Raw genomic sequence first — 13,705 nt, 5'->3', positions numbered from 1 at the left:
ATAAAACAGGTGCTGAAGTACAAATTAATGGCACCAAAAACGTATTTAATGAGATAATAAAAGAAAACTTCCCAAATGTTAGTAAAACTGCTCAAGTACAAGAGGATTTAAAACTCCAAACAAGTACAACCAGAAGAAAACCTACTTATATCACACTATAGTTAAAATGGCAAGAGCACAGAACAAGAAAAATTATTGAAAACTGTAAGGAAGCAATTTATACAAGGAAACCTGTGAGAAAAACTTGATAGCCTTCTCTGCCAAAACCCTAAAGGCTAGTGGGGCATGGGAGGATGTATTTCAAACCCTGGAAGAAAATAACTGCCAACCTAGATGATCACATGCAGCAAAGCTATGTTTCAGAACTGAAGGAGAAATAAAGATCTTCCAAGGTAAGCACAAGCCAAAGAAATTCATAACCACTAAGCTGGAATTGCAGAAGACACTTAAAGGGGCCCTACTTATTGGTCACTTTTCTTTTATTGCTATAACAAACTATTCAGAATCCAAAGTTAATGAAGGAAAGCTTATTTTTGTCAGTTTGTGGAAGTTTCAGTCTATAATTTGCTGAGTTCAAGGCAGGTAGCAGAAATCTATGAAAAGTTCATAGAAGGGATGAAGAAAATAGATGAGTTCAAAAAGGAAATAAAAGTTCACAGAGATCTCTATAAACCCATGTTGAATTTCAGGCAAATAGGTTTAAAAAAAACTGGATGAGCTAACCAGGACAGTTCAAAACAATTTTTTTTTTGTTTGGGGTCGTTTTAGTTTTTTGTTTCGTTTTGAGACAGGATCTCACTTTGTAGTATAAGGGTTTGAACTCACGAAACAGCTCAAGCTGGCCTCAGACTCAGGGCAATCTTCCTGCCTCAGCTTCCTGAGTGCTGGGATTATAAGCATGTGCCACTATGCCCAGCTGAAGCAAGAAACTGGAAAGGAGGGGGCTGGGGATTTAGCTCAGTGGCATAAGCGCCTGCCTTGCAAGCAGGCAGTCGTGAGTTCGATCCCCGATACCGATAAAAAAAGGAAAAAGACAAAAAAAAAAAAAAAGAAGTTGGCAAGGGCTCCTGTGTTCCTGAGTTAGTACTGTCAAAAAGATCATATTACCAGACATGATCTACAGATTCATACATTCCCCATCAAAATACCAATGATACTCTTCACAGAACCAGAAAACAAAAGCAAAAACAAAACCCTTAAAACACATATGGAAACACTAAAGACTCAAAAACCAAATCAATCCTCAGCCAACAAGTGATACTGCAGACATAAAAATGTCAAATTACATTACAAAGTCATAGTAACAAATGCAGCATGGTGCTGGCACAAAACAGAGACACAAAGAGCAAAGGAACACAAGACACAGAAGCAAACCCACACACCTGCTCATCGAAGCCTGGCCAAAAGAGCCAGCATCCACGCTGGATAAAAGCCTCTTCAGCAGGCCGGGTGGTATATGCCTGTAATTCCAGCGTTTGGGAGGCTGAGGCATGAGGATCACCCTGAGTTTGACGTCAGCCAGGGATGCATAGTGAGTCTGAAGTCAGCCTAATCTGTGTAGCAAGATCTCATATCAAAAACAAACAAAACAAAACAAATAAACAAAAAAGAAGACAGCCTCTTTTAACAAATGATGCTTGAAAGACTGGCTATTGGGCAGGGATTTAGCTCAGCAGCGTAAGTGCCTGCCTTGCAAGCATGCGGTCGTGAGTTTCATCCCTGGTACCAAATAAATAAATAAAAGACTGGATATTCACTTGTGGAAAAGTGAAACTAAGTCCCTCTCTCGCCACAAAAATATTAGATCAAAACAGATCAAATACCTAGTTATAGACCAGAAACTGAAATTGTTGAAAGAAAACATAGGGCGGATACCAGAGGCCCTGGACAAAAGTAATGATTTCCTGACTAGGACTACAGTAACACAGGAAATAATATCAAGGATCAACAATTAAAACTACATCAAATTAAACTTTTTCATAGCCAAGGAAACTACCATGGCCTACAGAATGGGTGCAATCTTTACCAAATACCCTTCTGACAGAGGATTAACATCTAAAATACATTAATTCAAAAAACTTAGCATCAAAAAGTCAAATAGCCCAATCAATAAATGGGCAAATGAGTTGAAAGATACTTGTTAGTCTCTAAGCCCAGCATTCAGGAGGCTGAAGCAGGCGGATCATCATGAGTTTAACACCAGCCTGAGCTAACAATGAGTTCACCTTGCTTCAGTTTTTATTTTCAAGTGTTTCTCTTAAAAACAATCTTGACCCAATCTAAGAATCCAAGTCTGATTGGGTAGCCATTCGTTTCGACATCGTCTTTAGGAAAAAGCACCGTCACTATGCCCTCGCATCAGAAGTCTACATCTCTAGCTCCAGTTATGATAATGCCCAGGTTTATTACAGTTTCTCTGTGATAAAAACAAACTTAAGAAAACTGACCACCCTTCCTCAGACTTCTTTTCTGTCTCTTTAATATTGTTCCAAAAGTAAATTGTGTAGATCTCTGTATGGCCAGTTTTCTGAGATTTATGTACGTATTGTTAACATGCTATCACATTCTAATGCTTATCTGATGATAATTTTACACTCAGTTTTCTTGAATACTTAGTTTTGTACATTCAACAATGCTTTTGAAGAACACTATGTTCCTGATTCTTTGAGAATCTTTTTCTTTGTAAGCTTTTAGATTTCTCCCGATATTAAGTTTCACTATAACCACTATGTATTCTGATTTTTCTTCACAGCAATTGCCTGACATTCTTTTTTCCTTCTCTCCCCCAATTAGAACATAATGTATGAGAATTAAATTTTGTTCGTTATTGTATGTATCATAGCCAGAGAGTATAATATGTGCCTAGCAAACACATGCTGAATGATTCTTTTTCCATTAATTTAATAATGTGTGCAATCCCCGTGATTTTGTTAGATTTTTTGGACATTATCCTTGACCTACAGGAAACTGCTTGGTATGTAAAATATACTCAATGAAATATCTCCAATCGTTAACATACACAAAAGTATCATGTGGAAGATGCTTTGTTAGATGAAAAATAGCAGTAAAATAAAATAAGAAAATAACAATGCCTAATAAAATAGTTCTTTTAGCTCACATAAAGTTTCAAGGTTTTTGGACTTAAATATACATAAAATTCACCCTCACTTTGAGTAGCAAAAAATGGAATTCAAAAGTATCTCTAATATTCCACATTTATACATGGTCTTTAAGCATGTGTTCATAAAATAGTATGACTTGAAGGTCAAATCTAGCCCAAGGTTTATTTACGCAAACAACTTTTTTGGGCAAATAATCACACCCTTTGGCTTAGCTCATGGCTGTGACTAGTTTCATACTACATCAGAGTTGTCCTGTGACAGAGACCAGTTATGAGCTTTCGTATCTTAAAGTATTTATTCCCTGGTCCCTTACCGAAAAACTTCGATCTTTGTTCCAATACAAGAGCTAATCAGAAACCATGTATTTAAATAAAGTTTATTACAGTAAAAATACATTGCCTTCGAGCCCCTCCCCCTGATTTTGAACAGACTGCACCCATCCCATCCTTCTGGCCAATTTCTGAAGTAGTGCAGGAAGTCCTTTTTCATGAGTGTCTTTACCTGCACAATCAAAAGTCCAGTGAATGTCGGCCAGGGGTGGTGGCACATGCCTGTTATCCCAGCATTTGGGAGAAATGGGGCAAGTTCGAGGCCAGCCTGGGGTAATAGTGAGTCAAAGCCAATCGGGACTATGTGGTCAGACCCTGTCTCAACTGCCTCCCCAAAGTACAGGGAATGTTACTGTGGAGTGCAGTGTCCTCACCCGCTAATAGTCACCAGATCTAGCAGCCTGGGACTTCTGGCTCTTCCCCAAAGTCAAAGCGATCCTGAAAAGCACAGTTCTTTACATTCTATATTTATAACCAAGTTCAATCAATTCCGCAAGAAACAAATCACAAAAAATATGAGACCAAGTTCTTAAATGATCACAACATGCCTTGAATCCTAAAGTCTTTTCCTGTCTGTTCTGATAAACTCGGCTGGATCATCCAAAGAGGACTTGTGGTTTGAGACTAGACACATAACTCTTAAGAATCTGGTTTTCAGAAGTCTCCTTTTGGTTTAACCTCATTTTACTTTATATCTCCTGAAAAAAAAGGCCTTTCCCAGGATGGGTGTAGAGCTTGGAAGGAGACCACAGACCCTGCCCGTGTCCCTGTTTGTTTTCAAAGTACATGTTCATAGTACATAATGATTATACTTATCATGCGGTGATTGTACTTGTACGTAACCCATCTTGTCAGCCCCTCCCACTCACCCCTCCAAGTCTTTTTCCTTCCCGTTTACAGTCCTATTGTCATATTTTTCTCTGTATCTCTAACCCAGCCCTGAATTCCTTTTCCCTTTCTTTCCCCTCTCTTCCTCCATCTCTTATTCTCCTTCCTATCTGAAAAAGATCTCCCAACTTTTTAGTATCTAACTTTTATTTTGCTCTTTATGTATCCTTTCCGTGTCTCAGGTTTACAATGCTCATTTCATGCTCCAGGTAAAATGGGGGTGTGAGGGAAAATATATATAACCTCTACCCGCTGGCAGTGTGAGACCACCTGCCCCTTCTCACCTTCCACATTTTCCAGTGTGTATTTCAAACCTAACTCCTCAGCCTTACCTGCATCTAACCCCAAACTAGGAAACACTGTAAATGATCCCTAAAGTTTCAGTTTGCTGCTAAAAGCATAATTGCACGTTGTGACAAAGTAGCATCTTTTACACAAATGGCATCCCGCTGAAAATAATGAAGAATTATTTGCCAAAATATTACATGATAGATTAGCAACTGCTTCCAAAATTATTAAAACATGAAAAAGACACCCAGCTGCTTAGGCACCAAAATATACTTTGGTAGGGGGTTACTGAGAATTGCATTTTTTTTACAAACTTATAAGGATTAAGATCATTTTCTACCCTGTCAAATAATATATTAAAAAGGGATTTTGATAGTGTGAGTGATAATGAACACACAAATAAGTAATCGTGTACAAAATAATTTATTATAGTATCATCGAGGTTGGCATTTCACAGTGAGTTTTCTTCTTTCTCAGCAATAGTGACTCTAGGACAATTAGGGTAATATGTTTTCTAAATTAAATTTTACTTTTGCATTTATATTTGTTTAAAGGTACACATTAACATTATAGTCATATTTATACAGTTCTGAGACATACTAAGTGATTATTAATGTTCTTTACAATATTCAACAAAAACCTACCTACCCAAAGTTGTTAGACAATATTATGACTTAAAGGTTAAATTCATGATAGTTTAAATTTTCATTTACTGAGAAACATAAAAATATATTTAATGTATAGCTGTAAGAGTAACTGTTTGATTTCTGTTTTCTGTACTGTTACATACTTTAAAGCATGCTTTTAGGATAAACTACTTGTTAACAAGCAAAACAAGGCAAGAAAATTTAATTCTCCTGAGTGGATTTTAAGTCTACTTTATGATACCCAACAAACCTACCAGTGAACCTCCATGATTGAAAGGCAAACCAATCTTCACATCCTGAGTGGTCTACATACAATGGAGTAACCATAATCATCTATAAAGCATAATTTTTTATGGATATTACAAAATAAATACTAAGAGATGAAAAATCAGGGTTATTAAAAAGCAAATTAAACTTTAAATCCCACCACTGTCTGCCAAGCGGAATTCTATTTTTTAAACCAATGCTAACACTTTAAAAAACGGAAAAAAAAAAGAAAAAAACAAATCAGTAAAACAAGGGATCAAAACAGATCCTGAGGGGCTGGGGATTTAGCTCAGTGGCATAAGTGCCTGCCTGGCAAGTGTGAGGTCGTGAGTTTGATCCCTGGTACCCAAAAAAAAAACCAGATTGTGAAACTGAGATCTACAGAAAATGATACTGGTAGGACATATATACTTATCTTAACAAAGAAATTACCTTCAATATGACACAGAAGCAATAGTAACTACACAGTGCTGATAATTTAAGAGTTTACAAAACACTGTACACATATAAAAAAGTCACTTTAACAGATGTTTGTGTAAATTGACAGTCACATAAAGAAAATAAACTTACAAGATGCTTCATTTAAAAATTCTATCCAAATATTTCATTTCACACCTATATTAAAATGCACGCCGTACAAAGACATTGTGAAGTAAATTCAGTTGAGATTCTGTAGGAGTCAACTTTCTGCAGGATCCAAGTTTCCTTTGCCCATACATCAGAGTTAGCTGGGTAGTTCAGTGCTGTGCTAGGACGGTGGACTCACTCACAGCAGGCAGAAAAGCAGATGTAAAGGAAGCGGTTATGGCACGCCATCCTGGGTTCTTCATGCTGAGCGCTAGTCTCCCAAGCAGTGCCTCAGAAACCTTTATGAAGGACTAATGAAGCAAGGGAAAATATAAATTATTTAGAGAAAAAGCTTTCATTATGCACTTTACTCAAACAAGCATTTTATTAATTAAACCAGAAAAGATAACAAGACCTCAGTCTAAAATAACTTTTTACTATGCATGGTAGTAAACTGCTTCAAAAAAGTAAAAATCAACTCTACAAAGTTGTGAAAATGGCAAGGGGTGAGGTGGGGGAGAGTAAAATCTAATATTTGAAAATACCCTCTAAAATCACAGTCACTAGAAATAAAGTGTCCTTTATAAGTAACAGCCCATATTTACTTCATGCTTTGTTATTCCCGATAGCTCAGACATTGACTTTTTTACAGGAAAGCTTACTGGAGAACAGGCATGGGGAATGGGGAATGGGGATAGCTCCCGAGAGACAGGAGGGGTCCCCAGGGGCGGCCCTACACTGACTCTGAGAGATGGGCTGTACAGTGCCTCATCTTCATCTTCAAAAAGAGGGAGTAAAGGCTACCGACTCGCCTAAAACCACACACCTAACAATTGGTGGAGCTCAGATCTGTATCCAGACCTAACTGTGGAGATTCACCTAAGAATTACACTGCAAAGACACACGTTTTGTTAGGTCATTCCGCCTGTGAAAAGCTCTACCTGTGCATTTTTACATTACTTTCAGTTTCATCCAGCCTAGTAGCTAGAGCAACTGCTTTCTCTTGTCTTGACTTGTCTTTTAAAGAGAAATGATGTATTTTCTGGACAAGTCATAAGAACTGTGGGAGTAATAAAACCCAAAAAGTGTAATTGTTACTGTAAAAAGAGAGGAAAAGGAAGTGTTCTAAAAGATATAACTGCATGTATATTTAAGTGTGTAGAATAGAAAACCATATTACTGAGTTTTTGTTGGATCTTTGAACAGAACTGTGTGCAATTTCACTGTATGAATGTTCACTTTGTATGCTTTAATTTTGTAATTTGGACAACTGTTTCTAAGATGACAATATATAATCTACTAACTAGTGATTTCTCACTGTATATTTTTTTCTTGAAATTCTGTATTACTTGTACCCTTTTACTGCTTTGGTTTTTTTTTTTCCTCTTTAAATAAAAAAAAAAAAACAAACATCATTTTAGCACCTGAAATTCCAAGACAATCCAGGATGAGTAAACTCCTATGACTCATACTTTACGTGATTTGTATGGACCAGTGTCTTAAAATATGGTTTCAAGTGTTAATCAGTGGTGGGCTAGAGTTGATTTTAACCAGCTTTCAATGTGACATCTCTTCTCAATTTCTTTTAATTATGGGAAATTGATACATGTAGATAACATATGCTTCTCAACTTTCTATACAGACACCTCCCTGATAGCTTGTGGCCACAACACAAATATTGCCATCATGACACAACATAAAACAGAGTTGTCTTCCTTAATAACTGGTTATTAAACATTTACCAGAAAACAGTACTTTAACTTTCTCTCAATATAATTAAGTTTATATTTATATATAAATTGTTTTATATTCTATATTTGTTTTTCTATTAAATTTTATTAAGTCTTTGTATACCAGCTTTTTTTTTTCCTGTATTGGGGACTTGAAGTCCCGACCTCCCACTTGCCAGGCAGGCACTGTGCCACTGAGCTATATCCTTGGCCCGTATATTAGCTTTTGACAAATTACATGTCTGAGTATTTTTTTTCAACTGGCCTTTTGATTTTAATTTTTATGCCTGAAATTTTTCTTTTCCTTAGAATTTCATGTAATGGTGGCGCCTGTGGGTAATCCAAGCCCTTGGGAGGCTGAGGAAAGAGAATCACCCGGAGTTCAAGGCCAGCCTAGGCTGCACAGTGAGTTCAAGACCAACCGGAACTACATAGTGAGACTCTGTCTTTAAAAAATGACCAAACAACAATGAAAAAGTATTTCATACATTTAAAAAAGCATTTCCTACAATTACTTTAAAAAGTTTTCTATTATCCTGTTATTAAAGAGATATTCATATCTACTCCTGCCAAGAAAAGTAGTTTTTCATAAGTAATATTTTTTCTATAGATATTGGATATGAGAAGCTAATCTTTAACAAGGAAGGTTCTTTAAAATATTTAAATCTATGGCTTAAAATAGAGGTAACTATGATTTTTTTTTTATACTGGGGCCCATGCAAGGCAGGTGCTTATGCCACTGAGCTAAGTCCCCAGCCCCTTCTTTTTGTCCTTTTTCAGACAGTTTCACTATGCAGTTCAGGCTGGTCTCAAAGAGAGCATCTCCTGCCTCAGTTTCCCATGTGCTGGGATTACAAGCGAGCGCCACTATGCACATTTTTCATTTTGCTTCTATTTTCTTTTTTATAATCATTTTTGAGTTTAATTTATGCCATACTGTCATTTTATGAATTTATATGAACTCCCTAAAATATTTCCCTTATGAAGATAAGATATAAATAAATCCTCAAGACAGAAAACATACACAAGCAACAAAAATTCAAGGAAAAATTAATTATAACTACAATTCTCAAATGCAACATTAAAGCCTGGTACATATTTCCTTTTTAGCTTTTATCCAAACACGGTTTTACACAGTTCAGATTACACTGTGTGTTCAATCCTTCAGTCTGTATTGTGAAAGCTTTTACTACTATTACAAACAGTATGAGTAAACACTACTTTAAACGACTACATGGTAGCCCATCCTATCAACGTACCACTGGTTCCTCCTGTTACTACATATACATTACATCTGTTCTCACCCTTTTCCCGTACCAAGCTCTTTCTTTGCTTGACATTAATTCTTTGATTTTCAAAACTGTGATTATTAAATCAAAAGACACAGGTTTTTGAGGTTTGGGCAAATTGCCTGGCAAGCATAAGGCCCTGTTTCATTCCTAGTATCAAAAATAAAAATAAAAAAAGAATGGCATGGTGTTTTTCTAAGTGACAGAGCCAATTTAGACTCAAAGAAGCAAAGTGAAACAGTGCTTGACTGCCACATCATCAGCACATTTTATTTTGACAAATTTTAAAAATCTTTAATTTGAAAAAAAAATAGCATTGAGGTCATTTCTTTTTCCTCTGGCAAACAGCCAGGCTGAATATATTTCCAAATGTTTTTAATAAACATTATAACTGTGGCAGCTAAATACAAACCTGAAAATAGATGCTGCAGAGAGGTAATGTTATGTTTGAGAAAATCTTCATGAAAGCCTTCCAAATCCCTGTTGGCAAGTATTTTCTGCATTTCTTGAGACAGAACTTTGAATGTCTGGGAGGCTACTATGGCGGGACACTACAAAAATAACAACATTTGAACTTCAATTGCTAGCATTTAGCTAATACTTTATAGAATATTTTCATTTAAATGCAGTGAACACCACTTTTTTTGCTTTACTTTGTTGTCTCTTTTAACGGTCAGTTAAATGAAGGCAGCTCAGATTCACTTATGTTTGCTTCTTCATAAACATACCATTTTATACCTACCAGACTTACAAAATCTAACTAAACATTCATGTAACCATGGATTATTCCTGTTGATGGCAAAACCTCGTTTGATAGACTGGAGCATTAACAGAAATTTTTCTGTGTCAAAAAAATAACAGCATTCAAATACAAGAGTGCAGAAAAAAATAATAGCATCAATATTTTTTTTTCACTTTCTTTTAGCCTGACTTAACATTCAGTAACAAAATTTTATCATCTTATGTTCATAAACCAAATCCAAAGCTGATTTGGGATTATCAAAGACAGTTTTTGTTTTCTAAAGAAAAGCTTGAAAAATCATGTAAAATTATTAGACATAAACAATTTTTCAATTTTCAAACTTTTCAATCTGGATTTGATTACAATATTCTAATATATTACTTAGCGATGTTGTAAAAAAAAGAAAAGGGCACGAGGAGCCTTTGTGAAGGCTGAAATGAAACTTAAGAAACAAAAATAGATGTGAGAAAGATCACCGAGATGATTAAGGATTAAAAACTGAGCTTGAGGCAGAGTGGGCTGAGAGGTTGAGCCTACCACACATGAAGCCCTTGATTTGACCCCAGGTGCTGTTCTCAAAGCAAATCAGAAACAAAAAGTCAAGAACCTAAAAAACTATTACCTTTTCTAAAATATATTTCAAATGCTTGTTACCAGTAACAAGGTTCTTAAGAGGAGTCAGGAACTTAATGGCTTCTTCGAATGGATTTTCTACCTATTTTGAAACAGAAAAATTAAAAAAAAAAAAATCTCTTAAGCAATACAGTTATCCAAGTCAAACCTCCCTAAAATTTTACATTGACATATATCTAAAGCAGTTTACTTTTCTTTGTTAAACAATCAAGAAAAAATTAAAAATTACCTATAAATAAGTTGAAGTACACAGATAATAATTTTCAAATTAAGAATAACTATACTGATTTTTATAACTAAAAAATCAAAATGATTTTATAAAAATACAACACCACGGGACTTTCAGGAGAATATGGCAGACAAATAACAGTAGCCATGGAGGCTCTCTGAGATTACCAGCTTAGAATCCAGGAGCGGTGCCGTGTGAGGAGTTCTACGTGAGGGGAGATGTACCCTGCCGACCCAGGAACAGAGTAAGCTGAGAGAAACCAACTGGAAATGCAATCCTGATGCTATAACAGGAACAGATAAAATCTCAGTGCTGAAGCTGGATCCCGTGCCATTGGAAGCCGCTTTCCTGCTGCCGCTGCTGCATCCCAGTCAGCATGGCAGGGAAAGAGATGTGCAAAAGCTCTGTGAGAGGGAATCGCCAAATCAAATAGCATTGAGAGTGCGACTGGCAGTGAGCCCTGCATCGACCTGTGGTGAGTGAAAGAAACAGGGACCCTTTCATAGACTAGGAGGCTCCAACAAAGGACATTCTGGGAATGAGCAGATTAGCTGGAACAGGGCCCTGCAGTGACTTTAGTCGCATATTCCCCTCTCAAGCAGGATTGGTGGGGAGCACTTGGCCTGGTGACGCCATAAACTAAGATTCAGTTGGCTAGCCCAAACCAGGTCCCTGTGCCTGGCGGTGCACCCTAGCAGTGAAGCCTTCACTAGGTTGATCTGGAGGGGCGGGCTGCCCAGGTCTGCATCTCCCTAGTACACTGCAGTGGGCAGGAACACCTAGCTGGCAGATTCAAACAAACTGTAACAGACAAAGAGAAAAAAAACCTGGGCTTTCTACATACGCTTGTATGGAAGGAACAAAAAGTATGCAAAGAGGGAGCAACAAGAAAGGGTCCTCAGTCTCCAATCCTGAGAACACTGATCCAGGAAAGGTAAATGCAAAAGAGAATGAAGACAGAAAACATGCAATATCAGACATGGCACCAATAGACATAAAGCGGTATCTCCGGAGCCTCATAGATGAGTACAAAAATGAAGTATTTAATGAAATAAAGCAAGATATAAGTAGAATAGTTAGAGAAATGCTAAGCACTGCCCAAGAAAAAACAGATAGTGGAATGGAAGAACAGAAAAAAAGGGGAGAATTGTTTGATGGAGAAAATAGAGAAAACATAGAATACATGAAGCAGGTTCAAAGAGATTACCAGAAAAATAAAAACTCTATTGAAAGCTGGCATAACAGCTTGAAAGAAACTAAGGATAGATTATCAGAACTGGAGGACAGATTTGTAAGGTGGGAGCATGAAAGGAAAAATTTCTTAAAAATAACAAGAAAACAAACAGCAATAATACAAAGGCTAGAAGATGATAACCGGATCTATAACTTAAGAATTAAGAACATAAAAGAAGAAGTAGGGACACAAACAAATGAACTACAAAAGCTAATCACAGAAATAATCCAGGAGAATTTTCCTAATTTAGCAAAAGGTAAAGATACTCAGTTGTATGAAGCATACAGGACCCCAGCCACCTACAACCCAAACAGAGCAACACCCAGGCATATAATAATTAAAATTCCAGAAATCCAATACAAGAACAGAATATTAAAAGCCATCAGAGACAAGAAACAGATCACTTACAAGGGAACACCCATCAGAATTACAGCAGATTTCTCTGCACAAACCATCAAATCACGAAGAGCGTGGGGGGAAATAATTCAAGCTTTCACAGATAATAATCTTCAGCCAAGATTGATATATCCTGCACAACTGTCCCTAGAAATTGATGGAAAAACAAGGTACTTCCAGGATAAAGAGGAATTAGGGGAATCTGCAACCACCAATTCAACTCTACAGAGATTACTGCAGGATATTCTAAAAATGAAAAATACCAAGATTCCAGAAACAGTGGCAGAGAGGCCACAATAAATGGAGCAGAAAGCAAAATGAAGAACACAAACTGACAATTAATGACAGAAAAAGAGCTCAACAGAAATGAGGCAGAGAAGGTTGGATGGTAGGGACAGCCATTTTGGAGAAAACAAGACATCATAATAGGTAGTGCTGATTTAATATCCTCTAGTTTTGAAGTCCCATCAAGCTTTTGTTCTTCTGTCTCCATCACTTTTAACCTGTTGTATCTTATTGGATTTTATTATATGTGATAATATAAACAAAAACTTTTATAGACAAGGAGATTATACAGAAATGACTGTTCATTTTCTGTTAGTTGATTCTAAAGACCCTGTAATACTGCCATTCTCTTGAACGGTTTTACATTGTCTTGATATGCTTGATGCTACAGTATACGAAGTTATACCCAAAGATTTTAAGGAAAGAGACACTATGGTAACTACTTTTATTTCGAGATTATCTTGTGGTGAAACCCTATTTTGCTTAAATGGCTATGTTTTGACCTGCACTGTTTTGTTGTTATGCCCTCTTTTTTTACCTCAATCTCCTTTTTATTATCTACTTTTTCATCTTTATCCTTTTAATTAAGGGAAAAATAAATAAAAAATAGCAGGGTATATTATAGTAACCCACATTGATTTCCTACTAACTTGATTTGAAACCCTGTATTGCTCTCACCACCTTGTTTTGACTGATTTTCCTCTATTCTGTTATGCTTGATAGTAGCAAGTTCGAAAGTATAGGCAACAACTATGAAGACAATAAGATTCACTATGATGCCCATTCTGGTTGACTATTATCTTCTTTTGAAGTCCTCCAATGTCTCCAATGTTTTGGTTTTATTGGTCTTGTTCTTTACTGTTTTGTTCAATTTTATTATAACTGATGATATAGGCAATTCTTTTTAAGATAGCATGAGGCATTATGGTAACCATTGTTGATCACCTTGTATTTTGTTTTTACATTATATATTTATGTCCATCCTTTTGATTTGACTGACTCTGTCCTGTTATGTCACATTTGGTTTTACTTTATTCAAAAAAAAAGTAATAAGAACTA

At 36.3% G+C, this 13,705-nt stretch overlaps 1 protein-coding gene across 1 annotated transcript in view; it reads right to left on the bottom strand.

Moving 5' to 3' along the window:
- Nucleotides 1-5,034: 5,034 nt before the first annotated feature.
- The window catches only part of Naa16 (N-alpha-acetyltransferase 16, NatA auxiliary subunit), a 45,741-nt gene continuing 37,070 nt past the window's right edge, over nt 5,035-13,705 (bottom strand). Inside the window, 9 exon segments of the mRNA XM_063232820.1 lie at nt 5,035-6,336; nt 6,338-6,379; nt 7,050-7,168; nt 7,516-7,532; nt 9,540-9,649; nt 9,651-9,678; nt 9,870-9,968; nt 10,492-10,518; nt 10,521-10,584. Coding sequence (XP_063088890.1) covers nt 6,279-6,336; nt 6,338-6,379; nt 7,050-7,168; nt 7,516-7,532; nt 9,540-9,649; nt 9,651-9,678; nt 9,870-9,968; nt 10,492-10,518; nt 10,521-10,584 — 564 coding nt within the window. The 3' untranslated portion in view covers nt 5,035-6,278.

The sequence above is a fragment of the Cavia porcellus genome, unplaced genomic scaffold, assembly GCF_034190915.1.
Source record: "Cavia porcellus strain 051 isolate PalLab524CR breed Dunkin Hartley unplaced genomic scaffold, mCavPor4.1 scaffold_21, whole genome shotgun sequence".
In the NCBI taxonomy this organism is placed as follows: Eukaryota; Metazoa; Chordata; class Mammalia; order Rodentia; family Caviidae; genus Cavia; species Cavia porcellus.
This window is presented reverse-complemented; position numbering and strand designations above follow the sequence as displayed.